The 19,466-nt window shown below is 42.3% G+C and overlaps 1 protein-coding gene across 1 annotated transcript in view; it reads left to right on the forward strand.

The window, feature by feature from the left end:
• The window catches only part of Tmem236 (transmembrane protein 236), a 45,727-nt gene extending 28,393 nt beyond the window's left edge, over nt 1-17,334 (forward strand). The window contains exon 4 of the mRNA XM_052729429.1: nt 16,681-17,334. Within this exon, the coding sequence (XP_052585389.1) occupies nt 16,681-17,249 (569 nt within the window). The 3' untranslated portion in view covers nt 17,250-17,334. The remainder of the gene's footprint in view (nt 1-16,680) is intronic.
• Nucleotides 17,335-19,466: the final 2,132 nt, after the last annotated feature.

The following is a 19,466-nucleotide window of genomic DNA, read 5'->3' on the forward strand; positions in this document are numbered from 1 at the left end:
CTGTTTGACTCAGGAAGGAGAGCCACATAAAGGGCAGAGCACATGGATAGCACAGTGCAGGTGGTCTGCTTTAAAGTGACGCTGCACTCTGTGTGGGAATTAGAAGCCACTCAGTGAGGCAAATGGCAAACAGGAGCTGGGAATGGGAAGAGTTAAGCACCTCTGGACTGTAGCCTAAAGATGTCAGGATGATGACTGCAGAGTGTCCTCAGAAGACCTAGAGCATCTGTTCGTGCCCAGACTCCTTGGCAACCATGTTGCCAGAAGACAGTGACTACCAGAGGCTGACGGCTCACCCAGGGAACTAGAGAAGGGGATGGTAAGCCAGTGTGGTGCGTGGCAATAGTGGTTGGACTGCCTTAGAGCCTTCTGCATACTCAGAGAGCCCTTGCTGGAGATGAGGTCAGCAGGCTATTTGAGTGGAAAACCTCAGCGCTCTGCAGAGCAGAGGCGGCGCCAGGTATGATGTTGGCAGGGTAAGGTTCTCAAATAAATCTGCTCACAAGGGCCCTAGTCCAACTCCTTCTGTGCCCCTTTTTTTTGACTCACAGTCCTGGGCTAGGCACTGCAGGGACCTCAGCAGCACAGGTGAATATTTCTTTAGGTTACATGCTCCCGTGTCAGGTTTCTGACTCAATGTCCACGTTAAGACTGTAAGGCTCTGAATATACGCAACCAAACTGCTCCCTTCCAGAATCCTCTAATTCAGTTCCTAAGCAGTGGTGTCAGCATGCACACTCACCTTCTCAACTTTGTCTTTCTGTTTTTGCCAGTTCCAGAGGCGAAATAACATCATGTCTATGACTTTCAGAATTTGCAATTGTAAAATTTATAGTGGTATTCAACATGGTTTCATTTCATTGGTAATTTTTAGTTTTTAATAATGAAATACTATCTTTTTCTTTGTACTGGGTGGTTATGACACGAACATTGGGGAACCTAAGCTCTGCCTGCCTGGCTGCAGCATAAGTGCCATCATTTGCCTCTCAGTTTTGCCATGGTGGTTTTGATAGAAAGAATTTTTCATTTTTTCATACTTCAGGCTACCCATTTCTCCTTATTGGTTTGGTCTTTGTTATTATGCTTAAAAGTCTTCTTTTTCTCTAAATGAAAATTATTATTATTATTAATTTGTTTTGCAAATGAAGTCTGATGAAGAAAAGTCGAACCTGGGCCTAATGGCCACCCCTGCAATCCTAGCCCCCCACTGGCTCAGGCAAGAGAATCCTAAGTTACATGTCAGTCTGGGCTACATAGTAAGATCCTGTCACCAAACCAAACCAAACCAAACCAAACCAAACCAAACCAAACCAAACCAAACCAAACATCAAACCAAACCAAACAACCAAACCAAACCAAACATCAAACCAAACCAAACCAAGCCATCAAAAAGTTGAATTCTGTATAGGATGCAAATTTGCTAATCCATAAATAGTTAATAAATTAAATAAAATAAGACATTAATTTACTTGACTCAGTAGAGGTTTTTAACTTATGCCTCTCTTGTATTTCTACTTTTCTGATGGCTATAGCAAATAAAAAACACCTGCAGGAGTTGGGGAGATAGTCCAGTAGGTAAGAACGTTTGCTGCCCAAGCATGAGCATATGAGTCCAAATCCTCAGCACCCATATAAAAAGCTGGTCATAGTTGTCCATGTGTCTGCAACCCCAGTCCTGGGGGTCAGGGAGGCTCCTTGTGTCTGTAACTACAGTACTGTGGCCTATGAGGCAGCAGGATCTTAGAGGCTTAATGGCTGCCGGCCTAGCTCCAGATTCAGTGAGAAACTCTGACTAAGGATTTAGGCAGAATATGATAGATATTCAGTATCCTCCTCTGTGCTCTGCATGCGTGTGCTCAAGAGCATGCATTCACACACATGTGTGTATATGACATACACACACACATACACAGAGCACATCAAATTAAAATAAGCCCCTTAATAGAGTATATTAAAGATATTAGAGCCAAGTACAGTCCCAGATGACTGAACTAGAACTTCTGGGACAAGACTGGACACATGTAGATTGTTAAACAGAAAATCTCACTGGAGGAGCCTCTGTCTGTGTCTTGAATTAAAAGCAGTGACACTCATTCTCAGATATATATTAGAATCAATTAAGGGGTCTTGTTTTTTGTTTTTTGTTTTTTTTTTTTTTTTTGAAACCCAGGCTGCATCCAATGATAGTTAATGTGTATTTTGAGCAGTAAGGCTGTGACACTAGTAACTTTTTTGTTTGTTTGTTTGTTTTTTCAAGATAGGGTTTCTCTGTGTAGCTTTGTGCCTTTCCTGGAACTCACTTTGTAGCCCAGGCTGGCCTGGAATGCACAGAGATCTGCCTGCCTCTGCCTCTGCCTCCCTAGTGTTGGGATTAAAGGCGTGCGTCACCACCACCCGGCAGCCCTAGTAACTTTTTAGAGGTTATGAATTATTCTATTACTCAATGTTCTTACACAGGACTAGTAATTTTTAAAGGTTCCTAGGTGACTTTCAATTGTGAAAATAAGAAGGGGGTGGGAGAAATAAAACAGGGTAGCTGACAGCTTGTGATGTCACAACTTCCTCATGAAAGAGGACGCACCCTTAGTGTGGAGAATGATGTCGATGCTTAGAGGGAGAGTGTGCAATTAGGGAAGCCCTGGGCTCATGTTGGGGGCAACAGGGATGATGCAGGCAAGGCAGAGGGTAAACAGGTTCATGAGCAACTTGTTGAGAACATCGTGGAAAGAAGTCCTTCCGCTTCTAATCAGCAGTGCGTGACTTTGTTCGACAATACTGAGAAATCTGCACATCAGCTGTAGAAAAGGTGGATCGGTAGAACTGACCTAGCTTCAGCAGTTTGTAGGGAAGGGAGGGAAGGAAGAACAGGGACCATTCCTCTCGGCCATGTCTTCCTGATAGTGTTTTATCAAAATGTAATTACTCTCTCTCCCCCTCCTCCTCTCTATCCTCCTTCTTACTCTCCTCTTCCTCTCTGTGCTTCAGAGTGAACCCATGTCCTTGTATATACTAACCATGTGTTCTACCACCAAACTAGATTCCCAGCCCCCAGACATAATTTCTTAAAGGAATAGCAATGCTAATGTACGTGGAACTTTTAAGTTATTTTTTATGAACCAGAAACTACCTTTTCACATGTATGAGGGGGCCTTAAAAGTCAAACCACCAAGAGAGTCTCTTCAAACTTGGTGTGCATACTGCATGCTATATTCCCACCACTTGGACAGTGCATCAGGAAGACAGCCAGCATGGACTATATAGTAAGGCAGGAAAAAAACAAAAAACAAAAACACTGTAAGTGGTGTTAGTCAGCCCTCTTCCCTCAGGGCTCAGAGATCTATGCCAAAGAGGAGGCAGAAAGATTGTAAGAGGCAGAGATAGTGGATGACTCCAAGGAGATGGGCTCTTCTAGACACAACTGGGCCGATGCACCTAGGAGCTCACAGAGACTGTGACAGCAATGCTCCAGACCTGCATAGGTTCAAACCAGACAAAACTCCAGAACAGAGAAGGGGAAGTGGACACAAAGTCCCACTCCTAAACAAGAACCTATTTGCAATTGATACCTTCTGCCCAAAGCAGAGTGTTTTCTCTAGTGGAATGCCATTGGGTGTATCACCTACACTTGAGGGCAGGTCCTGTGCCCACGAGCAGTTGGCTAACACAAAACAGACTCCATGTTTTTTAATGCATTTTTTGTTTTATGTTAGTTTGTCTTATTGGGTTTTTTGTTGTTTATTTACTTTTGATTTTTGTTTTTGCGGGGGAGGGGGTTGAGAGAAAGAAAGAACATGAAGTGGAGTGGAGAGGAGCTCGGAGGAACTGGGGGAGGAGAAAGAATATAATCAAGATGTAGTGTATGAAAAAGTAAATGTGAAAAATGAAAGTACATATGTACTCACTGACCCAAGCATAGGGAGACATACTCTGCCACCTGTAACCTTTGTAAGGCTCCCTAAACCACTGATGAGACTGCCTTGAGACAGGAAGGTATTAGTACACAGTATTAGGAACTGTGGCAAATGTCAGTTTAACTCCGAGAGACCAGATCCAGATTTCCAAAGGACTTAATTACACAGCTCATCCCACCTTAACTAAATTGAATACAAAATAAGTGGTTTTATATTGAGGCTGAAAGAAACAAAGAGAGGAGGGATGTCATTTTTTTGAACTAGTCAAGCCAATAGGGGTCCAGGAGAGAAGAATGGTGTCAGAGGGAAAGAAGTGGGGATACCAGAAGGCAACAGGGGTGAATATAGTCACAATAGATTGTATATATGTATGAAACCCCCACAAAAAGGAAGAAGGCAGAGGATATATTTTTCTGAATAAAAATGGCATTTTGACTTCCTCTTTGTTTCTTCTTAAGGAATAGCTTATTAAACAATATGGGCACATACAGTGTGAGCTGGGTTTCCATAATGTGTGGTTTTGCAATGTGCTCGAGGCTGAGTCTGAGGAACACTGTGTCCAGGGCTATGCCAAGAATGAGCCTGTTTCCTTCCTTGCTGCCCTTTGCTACAGAGAAGGAAGTTTCAGAACACTAGAGTTCTAGGATTTTTTTCCTTTTCTTGAGTGACCATTTCCCAGACTGTGGGCGAGAGTAGAGTGAAATTTCTGATTTTATCTCCTAATGAAGCATCAGCTGTCAGGGTTAGACAGTATGGACAGGTCCCTAAACACTCTGAGTATAAGCTTCATATCAGCAGACACAGGGCATCAGTGCTAAACAACCTTGAGTTCAGGCCCCATTTGATTAGGTCAGCTTTGTGTGTGTGTGCGCGCGCGCGCGTGCGCGCGTGTGCACGTGTGTGTGTGTGTGTGTGTGTGTGTGTGTGTGTGTGTGTGTGTGTGTGTGTGTACATGCATGTGTCTGGAGGCCAAAGTTCAATCTTCTCTGTTGGTTCTCAGGAACTGCCCACCTTAGTTTTTGAGACAGGGGCTCTTACTGGCATGAGGCTCACTAATTGGGCTAGGCTGGCTTGTCAGAAAGTCCCAGGGATCTGCCTGCCTCTACCTCCACAATATGAAGATTAGCATACACCAACCCTTTCTCAGATTTATATGTTGGTGTTGGTCAAATTGAGGTCCTAATGCTTGCAAACAAGTGCTGTACTACCTGAACCATCTCTAAGGCTTCACAGATGCTTTTAATAGTGTGTTACAAAATGGTGACTTTTCTCTTCAGTGGGCAAAGAGCCATGAACAATTTTAATATGCAAAAGAAGACTACTGAAAGTTGCATGATATTTTGGTAATAGATATTAAGATTTCCAGAGAGACTAATAAGAGTAAAGAGATATAAAGAATTCAACATGTATTTCTTTACAATAAATAGCAAGCCCCGTTTTCCACAGCCATATTAGCCAAGACAAGTTCAAAATTACTTCAAAATTACTGGCCTGGGTTATTGAGTCTCCATGTCTACACGTTCCTGCCTTAGACAAGGGGGCGCTGTTTGCACAATGAGCACATTCTCCATCACTCTCTGTTGACATTGTGTGCACATTGACGGTGGGATCCTGTCTCTGGGAACATTGCTTTTCTTATGCTCTGCTTCCACCAAGCCCCTGTTTCAATGAGTGTGCGTGGGTTGATTATTGGGGGTGTGAGTAAAAGCTGCTTTCTATGAACTTACAGTCTTCTCTGAATAATAAATACATCAGTGCTTTTATTCCCTAGCTCCATGACCCTCATTGCTACTCATATCTGAGAGGCCTCTAAAATCTAGTGAATGACAGCTGCTGGGGGTGAGTCCTGTGGGGTTGGGCAAATGCTGCACTAGGCTGTCATTCTTCTCTGGGTCCAAAGCCATGCCACATCTTCTCTTACCATAGAGCTACATAGACCACAGTGCCAGCTTTTCCTGATGTCCTCAAGGGCTTTTGAAGGGACTCAGTCTTACAGCCTATGTAAGGACAGGGCCAGGGTCCAATCCAAGTGATGGAGCCTATGCAGGACTCCAGAGTGCTTTTGTCTGTTGAGTCAGGGGCATTGTTTTTGGACCATGCTTTCTTGCCTTTTCTTGGTACCTTACTGCAAGTCGTTTCCCAGAATGCTCATTGCTCCCATGTGCTAACAGACTCCGGGGTGGACATTCCTCCCGTCCTTTACTTCACAAACCTGTTGTTCCATTGTAAGGTAGCTGGGTATTCTACTAGCTGCCGGGGTACAAGAGTAAAATAGATGGAGGCTTTGTCCGTGGAGCTCATGGTCTAGGGGATTTGAGGAGATGTCAACCAGCTGTGCTGTGGAGTATGTATAAATAAAGCTGAGATGAGTGCTCTGAAGACAGTGAATCAGCTTGTTTTCCTGTGTGTCACCATTTGTCACTCAGCTTGGGCTCATATCAGCATTTCTAACTCTAGTCTGTATCTAGACGCTTGAATCCCTCAATTATGTGCAACAATACAGGCAATACGAAACGTGCTTAACCTTCAAAGTTTAGAATTAATTGCGCCTAGGTATGTGCTTAAAAAATACTTGGCATGTTATTTTACATTTTATATCATCAGAAATACATATGCTATAATGTACAATATTGTGATTTTTCTATTTACATACAGAGTAAGGCAACCCTATTTTCCAACCTTATTTTAACTGTGGAGGAAGGCCGGAACAGCCTGCATGAGAAGCTGGGGGCTAGGAAGTTCTGATCAGGAAGCGTTCTCAACATTCAAAAATGGAGTCAATTACTCCAAACGCCATTGTGCCAGGTTTTTGGCAATTCTTGGTCAGTGTTAGATCCATCTGGGAAGTAATGGCAGTGGAGAAAACAGTCTCCAAACCTCCAGCCTTCCAGTTGTATCCTTAGATAAGGGTTCCTTCAAAGCTTCCACTGCTTAAAACCCAGAGATGACATATGCTTTAATTAGCAGATTCATGCAGTCCTTAACAGGGAACTGAAAGTGGACACTGGAATTTCCACATTTTCTGAATAACAATGCATCATCTTTTGTATGGAATTGGTGCAGCTATTTTACAGTTAGGAATGTGTGTTCATGCGTCCTTCCCAAAGCGATGGTGGGCTGATTGTCTTGAGTTGTTACTCCTTTTCCTCATTGCCATCACCCCTCACGCCTTCTACTTCCTCTCTCTCTCTTCCTCCTCCTCCTTCTCTTCTCCCTCCTCCCCCTCATCATTTTTGGGGAAATTTCGCATGGTTTTGGGAACCGCTAATATTATGTTGGTCAGTGTTTAACCAGCTGCTCTCCAGAGTAGAACTGTGAATAAGGAAGTTGACTTCTAGTTGTGTGTGTGTGTGTGTGTGTGTGTGTGTGTGTGTGTGTGTGTGTACGTGCTCATATGTGTGATGGTACATAGACACATGTGTAATATATATATATATATATATATATATATATATATATATAGAGAGAGAGAGAGAGAGAGAGAGAGAGAGAGAGAGAGAGCAGAAATTGATGCCAGGATGTCTACCTTGGTCATACACCTAGTTTTTTGAGACAAGGTCTCTCACTAAACCTAGAACTTGCCAATTTGGCTAGACTGACTGGTCAGTGACCCCTCCAGGTTTTCCTGTCTCTGCCTCCACAGCACTGGGATTACAGATGAGAGTCACTATGCCCACCTTTCATATGGTGTCTAGGATCTAAACTCAGGTCCCTCTGCCTGTATGGCAAACACTTTAGCTAAGAGCCATCTCCCAGCCCCTGATTCATAGAACATGCCAGTTTCTGTGATGTAAACATTCCTACAAAGACCAGTGAACACAGCCAAGATGAATCCCAGACTACTGATCACAGAATTGGGAAGAGGTGCACACTGTGAACTCTTGTTGGAGGGTGTAAGCTGTCTCTACTCCAGTATTATATCTGGGGGTCTGGGGTAGCATTCTTCTTGGTGGTGAGGATGGGCAAATACGAGGAATCGTCTCATGATTTTGTTAAGACAGTAGTGTAACCTGATTTCTCAAACTTTTGGACTTTCACCATGGGCTACCCACAACCACACTGTTTGTTTCACCTTCCTGATTTTCTGTTCTTCTCCAATTAACTGAGAGCAGTGCATTGTTGAGCTATTTCTGCCTTTTGTTTGTGAACACATCCATGACTATTGTAGGCATTACACACTAGTCAGTGTTCGTGGACATGGACTCATTCTACTTTATAGGGGCCTTGTGAAGTAGGAGGCACACCTCATCACTTGTTAGTTCGGAGTGTTGTCTGTCTTTCCTTTCTCAAGGAGTCTATAGAGCTAAAGTCACAATGCCTGTCATTTCCCTTGGCACACACTCCAATGTGTTGCCTTCTTTCCCCCTTGTCTTCTAAAAGTGCTGTGCTGAAACATGCTTTGTGACTTTGTGACATGTTTTTTTAAAAAGAAATATTAAAATAACAATTTTCTGCGTTTCCCCACAATGTTCTGTCTGAGTCATCATAGACTACTTTTCTTTAGAACGTGTTACTCTCAGAGAAAATAGTTTAGAGACTGTTAAGAGGCTAATGTTCCTTTTTTCTGAGTAACTCTTTGTGTCCAGAGACTTGAGATCTTATTGTCCGTTGTCCCTTTGTGGACGTCACTGGTCCTCTCTGGCCAGTGCCTTCTTCTCTCCTTTCTGTGAGTCTTTCTCTTGCTCAGATCTTTTTTTTTTTTTTTTTAAAGTTTCTACTACTGAACTTAGAATAAAGTCTGAAACATTAATCTTGGGCTCAAAGGTTTTTATTTCATCTGTCTCTACCACAGGGAGTGTTGTATAGTGTTTGTGGGATTGAGATTCAAGTTCTGTTTTTTCTACCTGTGAATTCTGTGGCACTGGAAATAGTTCTTAATCTCTCTGTACCTCAGTTTACTCATCATTGTAAGGAGAAAACAATGCTGTTCATATGGCTGGGATTTTTTTTTTTTTAAAAAAAAGAGCTTAGAATTGTTGCCTGGTACATAGAACAGTGAATGTTAGCTCCCCACCGCATCTCCATTCTGCTTCTCCAGTTTCTCAGCAACTCTTTTCATTTCTGATAACTGGAGGATATTCCTGCTTCCTGTCAAGTTCCCTTTTCTTCTGTCACTTCTCAGATGGGCTCCCCTTGACTCCTGTGGTTATTTGAAGCTCCCGCCCTCCATGATTGCATTTCATCACAGAAGTTACAGTTGCCCTGTCTCCCCCACCATCTGGGGTTTCTGCATCTACAGATTCACCAACATTACATCAAAAGTGTTTGAAAGGTCTGGGGTGATGGCTCCGTGGGTAATGTGTTTAAACATGGGAACCCAAGTTTAAACCCCTGGAATCCCAATATAAAAAAAGCCTTGTAATCCCAGAGCTGGGAAAGTAGAGACAAGAGAATCTGTAGGATTTGCTGGCCATCCAGTCTAGCTGAATCTATTAGCTCTAGGTTCAGTCAAATAGTCTGCCTGAAAAGATAAGGTAGAAAGCACCTGAGCAGGACATCCAAGGTCAAGTGACCTTCACACACGTGGACATGCTAGTGTGTACACACACACACACAGGAACACATATCAAAAAGTAAATGATGAGAAAAATTACATCTGCACTGACTCCTTTTCATCATTCCCTACAAATACATAGGTCATAACAACCATAGAACGTTCTTGCTGTATCATATTCAAAGGCAGTACAGAGAAGATCCAAACTCTACAGGAGGATATAGGTACCTTATTTGTAAATGTTGCATCATTTTTTTTTTTTTTGGCATGAGCTAGAGCATCCCATGAACATCCTAGGAACCGATCCCATGGGATGACTGTACTTTCCTTTTTATTTTTACCATTGTGTATTATTTTATCCTTCTTGCTTTGACCACGGGAGACTCAGAGTCATTACAGTGAGGTCCATTTCCATGCTGTTTGCTTTATAATTTTCTAAAGTCTAGCTTAGGCCTGCTGCAGTGATTTTTTTTTTAATTTGGTTACCTTTTTACTGTTTGAGATAAAAATCTTGCTATGTAGCCTTTGCTTTGCAGACTGCTCTTGAATTCATGGTGATCCTCCTGCCTCAGCCTCCAAAGTGCTGGGATTGCAAGTGTGCGTACCATGGCCAGCTGTTATGTGGTACTCTGATATTTGTTTGATCAGAAGAGGCAGTTGGGTGTCTCATTGTGACTTTTAGCTTCATTCCTGGCGTTTCAAGTCCCCTTGCCCATAATCCCTCCCTATTACCATTCTTCATTCTATTTACATAATTTATTGCCTTCTTTTCTTTGCAAGAGGAATACATATCACCTAAAAATGTCTCACTACCAATTTTCTCTGGACAGACATTGGGGGAGTTAAGTGAGAAGTAGAAATAAATCAATCCAAGTCAATGGTGAAGTAAAGTAGGGAAAGATTACCTACTGAAATGCTCCTCTATGATCAAAATAATGCCTTTTAATTGTTCATTTAGTACAGTAAAGACAGGAATCTGTTTCAGCCATTGACACAAATTTGCTGTGGTTTTCAGTTTGTTCACGGCACTTTGAGCCTCTCAGGAAGTGAGTGTATTGCACTCTCTAAGCTTACATCTTTTGTTCATTTTGCTCATACACATATAGCTTTGCCCAAATAACTAACAGCAAGAAAGCGAATGCCAGCTGTAGGAAGAAATTTAAGCAGTGCTAACTTGGAGAAGATGTTAGTCCTGGGGCTAGCTGTTGAACGAGCAGTATTTCTGTTCTTGGTAGTCCTCTGCTGGTCTACTCCAGTGGCCCACATGTTTCTTGGCCTCTTCAGCTCTCTTTTACCCCACTAGGAGGTGGAGAGCTCTGCTTTAGTTCTAGCCTGTCACACTGGAAGTCAAGACACCCCCAAATCTAAACTAGTCTCCATTGAGCTGGCATGATACGTGATGTTTCCAGATCCAATCTCACCAAATATACACAGACTCCTGGGATCTTTTCAAAGCCAAACACTAGCTAGGAACTCAGTGTTCTGACCAACAGCTCTTCTGAGATAGTGCAACTCTCAGTGAGCATTGAGAACGCGTTCATGTGGCACTTCTTACAGGGGCACTTCCTGGCCGGGAAACAAAGCTGAGTCTGCAATCAGTCATCAAGCTGGTATTGTGCATGCTGTTCTTAATGCTGGCAAGGGGGTTTTAGTTTCTCCCTTTTTCTTTTGTGTTGACATGCTTCACTCTATTCACAGCATACACACCCTCTTGGCCTTCTCTGTCTTCCCTCCCCCTCTCATGCTGGTCTCCTTCATCCTCTCAAATAGGGACCCCCTTCTGCTTTCATGTGCTACAGCTCTCTTTATTATTTTGTTTTGCACTTCCCTGTCTTTTTACAACTTTCAAGATTTGGTTTTCCTTACAAACAACATTGTGTGTTAAGTGGGACAAAGGAGATTCTCTATGCCATGGCGACTCTAAGAAATGGATTTTCTCTTGAATTCTTTCAAGTGTGTATATATGTGCATGTGCTATGTGGAAAAAAAAACCTTTTTTTTCTTCTGGGGAGACACAGCACACAGGTCTATTCACCCCAGATAGAGAGCCCACAACGGACCAAAGTATGGATACCACCGAAGTCCAACTTGGTGAACCAATGAATTTAACTGGGGTTACTTAACAAGCGTATGCATGAGGGGTTACTTACAGAAGCAGAAATGACTCAAAGACAGCACATCACCATAGCCCAACCCAGCATGGGTAACAGCTCACAAAAGCTGGGAAACTGGGAGCACACCACACAGCCTGCAGGCTGCTCAACAGGTTGGAGAGGGTCTTTTCTGGGTGCCTCTGTTGATCTAAACCTCTTCCAGGTAGCTGGTCTGGCTACAGAGTCTTTATTGTAGCTCAGCTTGTCTGGGTCTTCTTTGTGGCTCAGCTTACTTAATCTGAGTGGGACTCTCAGCTTTCATTGTTTACTCTGGCAGGGAGGAGCCTAGTGAATCTGGTCAGCTTCAGGGACTTCCTGAAGCTATTTTCTTTACCTTCCAGCTTAAAAGCTTCCCTACAGGATGGACTGTTTCAGTGTTGGAGGAAACTGTTACACAACAGCATTGTACATATGGAGCCCAGAGGTCAACCTTGCATGTCATTTTTCAGAAACCATCAGTCTGTTTTTGAAACAAGATTCCCCACTGGTTTCGAACTTGATAACTATGCTAGGCTGGATAGCCAGTGAATCCTTGCTGCCTGTCTCCACCTCTTTACATCCAGAATTTTTTAAAAATATGAGTTCTGGGATCAACCCAGGTTAGCATGCTTTCACAGCAAGTACTTTACCAACTGAGATATCTCTCCAGCACTCTACTGAATTCTTTAAAGTTAAGTGAAATGTAGAAGTGAGCATCTGAGTTTAAAGAGAGGATTTTACAGAAATAATACATTATATAATATACCTATCTCTTAGTATTGTTTGTGAAATGATACCCATTTAGGCCATTGTGGCTTCTAACATAGGTTAAGAGGTACCTAGGGGTTACAAGTGGTAGAATATTTCTTATGGATCCTTAATACCCAAGCAGAAAGCCAGGAACTGAGGTGCTGAGGTAGGTGCTGGGAGGGTTATGGAGAAGGACAGATCTGAAGCTCATAATCAGCCAGCCTCAGCAAACCAGTGAGTTCCAGATTCAGTAAGAGATTTTTCCTTTAAAAAAAAGAATGTGGGAGGCACTGATCTGTGAGTGTAGCAGTGTAGCTGAAAGTTTCTCCAGTCTACTCAGAACTGAGGTCCCACAGCTGCTTATAAAATAATCACTCAGAAGCTTATATTAATTATAACTGCTTGGCCATTAGCTCAGGCTTATTACTGACTAGCTCTTACACTTAAATTAACCCATAATTCTTATTTATGTTTAGCCATGTGGCTTGGCACCTTTTCTTAATTCTGCCTTGTTATCTTGCTTCCTCTGTGTCTGGCTGGTGACACCCCACTCCTTCTTTCCTCTTCCCAGAATTCTCCTCATCTGTTTGCCCACCTATACTTCCTGCCTAGTTACTAGCCAATCAGCATTTTTATTTATCAGCCAATCAGAGCAGCACATATTCACAGCATACAGAACGACATCCCACAGCATAGCAGAATGTCTTTAGGAGTCATTTTATTACTACTTCCCCCACCCCCAAACAGTAGTATTTGGTTTTACCCTAAGTTACTGGACTATCTAGTATCTGTCTTGGTCACTAAAATAGTTGCTCAGCAACAATCAGAGAAGTTCCTTCCTGCAGCAGACGAGAACAAATACAAAGACCCACATCCAGATATTATTCAGAGAGTGAGAGACCTTGGAACACTCAGCCCTAAATGGGAAGTCTCCATTAAACCCCTCCCCTCAGGGATTGGGGAGCCCCACAGAAGACAAGGCTGAAAAAGTATAAGAATCAGAGAGGATAGAGGACTCCAGGAGATGAAGGCCCTCTAAATCAACTGAGCAGAGCTCATGTGAACTCACAGAGGCTGAAACAGCAAGCACAGGGCCTGCACAGGTCTGCACCAGGTCCTCTGTGTATACGTTACGGCTCCCAGTTTGGTGTTTTTATGGGATTCCTGAGTGTGTGAATGAGTGGGTTTCTGATTCTTTTGCCTTCTCTTGGGCTCTTTGCATTCTTTTTATTTGTCTTGTCCAACTCCAATGCATTAGTCTTTGTTTTATCTTCTATTTTATTATTATCCCTAAAAATCCTGTTTGTTTTTCTAATGAAACACAGAAAGGGAATAGATCTGAATGGGAGGAGAAATGGAGAGGAACTGGGAAGAATAGAAGGAGAAGAAATTGTAATAAGGATATATTATGTAAAAAAAATCTATTTTCAATAAAAGAAAAAAAAAGAATAATCACATTTTATTTTTAAAAAAGGAAGAAAATGAACAACAATTGAGGAAGGCCCCTAAAGTTGACCTCTGGCTTCTACATGTGCACACACACACACACACACACACACACACACGCACGCCTGTAACACACCCAGTGCATATATGCATATACACATATAAACAAAAGAGAAAAAACACTTAATCTTTGTATTTAAAAAAATATTCAGTTCAACCTTTAAAGTTTTAAATAATTAACTATATGAAAAATCACTGAGGTTTGTTGAATACTTAATAAATACTCTTAACTTAGTCACTAAGTAGCTTAGTCATGAATCAAAATTCACTCCTCTCCCAGTGTTTTCACTTTTAGTTCAACAAGTTTTTACTGACATTTGCTGTGGGATGTTCTGTATGGCAAATGTGTTGCTCTGATTGGTCAATAAATAAAACACTGATTGGCCAGTGGCTAGGCAGGAAGTATAGGCGGGACTAACAGAGAAGAGAAAAGAAAGAACAGGAAGGCAGAAGGAGTCACTGCCAGCCGCCGCCAGGACAAGCCAGCATGTGAAGATGCCAGTAAGCCACGAGCTGTGTGGCAGGGTATAGATTTGTGGAAATGGATTAATTTAAGCTATAAGAACAGTTAGCAAGAGGCCTGCCACAGCCATACAGTTCATAAGCAATGTAAGTCTCTGTGTTTACTTGGTCAGGTCTGAGCAGCTGTGGGACTGGCAGGTGACAAAGATTTGTCCTGACTGTGGGCCAGGCAGGAAAACTCCAGCTACAGACATTGTTGCCTTTCAGACCTTCCCACCTAACACTCCTTTACCTTCTGTCTTCTCAGGTAACAGGACCTCTCAGAACGTTTTCTCAGTAAACTTTGCCAGGCTGATAAAATCTTAGCAACACAAAAAAGGTGTTTCAGTGGATAGGTGTGGGACAAATGATGCACTATAGGGCCCAGGAGATAGCTCCATCAGTAAAGGGCTTGCAAACATGCATGAGTACCCGAGGTCAATCCCCAGAACCCACATACAGTCTGGACACGGGGCTAGAGAGATGGCTCAGCAGGTAAGAGCACTAGCGGCTCTTCCAGAGGACAGGGGTTTGATTTTAGCACCTACGCGGCAGCTAACAGCCACATGTAACTCCAGTTCCAAGGGACCCAGTGCCCTCTTCTGGCCTCTGTAGGCACCAGATACACATGTGTAGAGACACACATGTAGGCAAAATACCCATACAAATAAAATAAAATAAAATAAAATAAATCTCAGAGAAGTGTAAAAATATTGGATATTGTGGCAGGTACTTGGAAGCCTAACACTGGGGAGGTGGAGACAGATTTTCTGGCTATTTCTGCCTAGCCAGTCCAACCCTGTTCTCAGTGAGAGATCCAGTATCAAAAAACAAGGTGGACATCACTGGAGGAACAGCATCCAAAGATAGCAGCTATCATCCACATGCAGGCATCCTTGTACACACACACTCATCTACACATACACACACACACACACTGTGACAAGGATCAGATATCTTCCCATTCATCTGACAGGTATATTGATTAACATACAGCCTCATGACCCATGACCCATGACCCAGAGATGATAGTTCAGCTGACCAGTCCTGTTGACTGCTTCTAAAGCCCCTGGGGAAGAACAGCTGAACTATTTTCATGATTCTCTGTGGGTCAAACCGTTTCTCTCTGAGCACTGAACTCCCCTGCTAGGGAACTTAGGTAGAATCAGTCCTGAGAGCCCATTTCATCTTACAGGGGGACAATCCTGGACTGGTAAGCTTGTCAATTCACTTGGTTTTGATACGCATGTCTTTTATAATTAGCACACACTGTCTTGCTTCTACGCAGACAATAGCAGCTATGACATTAAAAGTTTGTCACTTGGAGTTGAGCAAGCCAGGCAGAGGGCTACAGCTCTGCCACTGAGTCTGAATTTGAGCATCATTTAACTTCATGGGCTTCAGTTTCTAAAACTGTAAAATGCACTGGTAAACATTTCTTCATTTGCTCCAAGGATCCAATAAGTAATCAATAATGCCCTTTTCTGTCAAATTGTGAAAGTAACTTAGGTTTCATATCCAGGAAAAATACCAAGGTGCCAAGAATCTCCTGAATTTTTTTAGTCTGTCACTCAGTCATTGTTTTCCACATGTCAAAAATTTAGACTTTTATTTTAAGAATTACAGTTTTGAAAGCTTTGTTGCGTTCTGGGTCTGTGTCTCTGGAGAGGTATGTGCATATGTGAGTGCAGGTGAACACTGAGCACAGAGGACCGAGTTTCCCTTGAGCTGGAGTTGCTGATATGGTGAACCACCTGACAAGGTGCTGGGAGCTAAACTCAGGTATCTGGACCATTCTGGCAGAACAGTATGAATCATCACTGCTGTACTGTCCTGCATGTTGCCAAGATGGGCATTTGGAGGTCAGAGAACTTCTGGGGGATTGAACTCCTGTCATCAGTCTTGCCTAACAAGAGTTTTTACCAACTGATCAATCTTACCTCTATCTATCTATCTATCTATCTATCTATCTATCTATCTATCTATCTAGCTATCTGTCTGTCTGTCTGTCTGTCTGTCTGTCTGTCTGTCTATCTATCTAACTACCTAAATATCTATTATCTATCTATCATCAATCCATCTATCATCCATCTATCTATCTATCTATCTATCTACCTACCTACCTACTTATCTATCTATCTAAATATCTATCTATCATCCATCTATCTGTCATCTATCATCTATCTATCTGCTACATTGTCTGGTCTTGAGACAGGGTCTTTTTATGCACCCTAGATTAGCCTACATTTTGCCATCCTTCGGCCTCCATGTCCTCCTTCCATACTGGGATATTAGGATCGCCATCAAACTCAGTTTAGTAACAAGTAAAGTAAACATTTTTAGATTAAAGAAATGCTTAAAATGTAAATTAATCGATGTTTTTCAGGTCATGAAGACAATGACATCCATATAACCTCTTTGCAACAGATAAAAACTGTGACAGAACAGGTGGTCCATGGTGATGAAAATCCTGCACCTGCCCAGGCAGCCAAGCCCACTGTGATGTCCCAGCCCCACCACCACGTGACAGTGCTGGTGGGGCCACTGGAGCCCTCATTTCACTCTGGAATCCTGAGGACAATGTCTCACAGAGATGTCCGAGCCGAGCTGTTCCTGCGAAGCTTCCTCACGTGGTCAGACACTATAGAAATGTTGCGTGTGGCTGGGCACCACTCCGTGTACAAGTCGGGTTGGCTGTACCCGGTCTACATATTCAGTTACATATCTCTCCTGCGAATGGTCTTCACGCCTAAGAACCCTCTTCTCAATTCCATGGGGGTCCTGCTGCAGGATTTACCCTTTGTTTTTCTTAGATTCAGTTTAATCATTGCCCTGGGGACTATCACACCAGTACTGGGCCTTTGTAAAAATGTCCTAGTGACTGTCTCCTATGTTTACTTCAATTATGTCACCAAGCTCAGGCCTTTCTCTGCCTTTGAAACCTCTCCATTTTAAGCAGCAAATGTTAAGAAAGTAAGTCCTCCTGATGATGCATATAAACACATTTGTATAGTGTTTCTAAGCAGAAGCTTTTGCACTATATAGAATTAACCACTTCCAAACTGTAGCATAGCTTTTTTTTAAAAAAACATATATAAATGGTGCTACCTTTGAGCAAAGTTATATTCTTCCAAATTGCTTCTTCCTGGCTTCTGAAAACCTTAGTTGTTGATTTTAGCCATGCGAATCCCATCTTTTTTTTTTTTTTTTTTTTTTTGCTAAAAATCACTCCTCAATAAAGCCTTTTAAACTGCTGGGAACCATGAGCTAGCTCAAGAATGAGATTTCATCACATGTACATTGAAGAATATTTTACGGCTTAATTAACTGAAATTAGTTTTAGAAAATAACCCAAAGATACTGAATTTATTTTAGAGTTTGCTTGGAAATCTGAAAACTGTAGCTTTTGGGTCTCCTTCATAAAATTTCATTCTCTCTCTCTCTCTCTCTCTCTCTCTCTCTCTCTCTCTCTCTCTCTCTCTGTTGCAAACACACAGCAGTGAGGATTGAACCAGAGCGCTGGCCACATTCTCCAGTCAGTGAATTGAATAGCGGTCACTGTAGCAGGGCCAAATAAAAGTGTATTTCTAAGACTAAAGGTGCAGCTCATTGGTAGAGCACTAGGAGAATGTGGCCAGCGCTCTGGTTCAATCCTCACTGCTGTGTGTTTGCAACAGAGAGAGAGAGAGAGAGAGAGAGAGAGAGAAGAGAGAGAGAGAGAGAGAGAGAGAGAGACTTCAGCTAACACCAACTCAACAAAGCTTCATTAAAGCCACTTGGTCTGGTATGGCAGGACAGTGCTTAAGTGTTGGGTGTAATGGAGACAAGGTACACTGTGATTCCTAGATAAAGTTTTATAATGGAAACCATAAGCTGTAGACAAAGTACAAGAATGTAACGTGGATGGAATTTGATACCATCATAAAAATCAAGGACAAGCCATATTTAAAATGAGAACTTGAAGGTAGCATGATAGTAAAGGTGGCTTATCTTGCATTAGGTCATGAATGTCTTGGTGCTTTGATAGTCATACACACAGTCACGAACTCTGCAGGTGCTCTGCTGGCACAGATCTCATATCCACAGCAGAGGGTCTCAGTTAAGAGTGGCTTGTAAGAGGTTTTTGAGTGCAGAGCAATGATTCACATTACCATCTCCTCCCTGATCCATGGAAACAAATAGCTTATGAATAGATGGATAATTCTGAGTGTTTCTGGCCTCTGTACTGAGGCCCACAGGTTCCTTTCCCATTGTGTCTTACGGCTCCCACACCGTAGAGAAAGTCTACACATAATTATTAAGCCTTGCTTGCCAGCTTTGTGATTGGGGTTGTTTCCTTGAATGCTTTGGCCCCTGCTGCTCTGTGTAATAGATGAACACAATATAAATATTCCTTTAGTAGTGTTGGGTGAATGTAGGATTTGGAGCACTCTCAGTATGGTATCTGATAAGTAATAACACCTTAACAAATGCTAAGCATTTAATGGTACCATCCCACATCCTGCCCACCCTCTGGGAATAATAGTTAATACCTGGCATTTGTGGGACATAACATGTAAGATCTTAAGGTTACCCCAATATTTAGATGAAAGTGAATGTGAGAATTCATTCTTCCATTTGAACAGAATGTCTATGAGTTTTCAAACAACTCAGACTATAGCACTTTGTTTCTTTCTTTTATTTCCATTTTTATTTTGGAGGCAGGGTCTCACCATGTAGCCCAGGCTGGTCTGAACTCACTATGTAGCTCAAGCTTATCTTGAACTCAGCACACTCCTGTCTCCACCTCCCCAGTGCTAGGATTACAGGTATGTACCACCCACCCAACACAGGGTCTTTTCGAATTGCTGAGGATTAAACACAGCCTCACCAGTGCCACATAAGCAATCTGTCCCTAAGCCACACCCCCAGACTGCACTTTTGTTTTTGAAAGCCTTTGTCATATATTCACTTTTCTTGGTTCCTTGTTAACTTGTCAATCCTGTAAAAGAAGGCCTAAGAGTGACACATTTAGCCACACCCCTATCTCCACCAATATTTCTAACATACATACGTATTATGTATCTTTTAATGTTAAGAAATGCCTATAACCAAGTGACTAAATTATAATATCCATAAATGTGAAACTCATTTACATAAATGTATATATCTTTATCTTGCAAGTTAGAGTGA

Source organism: Peromyscus californicus, unplaced genomic scaffold (assembly GCF_007827085.1).
Source record: "Peromyscus californicus insignis strain IS unplaced genomic scaffold, ASM782708v3 Scaffold_8__1_contigs__length_139910024, whole genome shotgun sequence".
Classification (NCBI taxonomy): domain Eukaryota; kingdom Metazoa; phylum Chordata; class Mammalia; order Rodentia; family Cricetidae; genus Peromyscus; species Peromyscus californicus.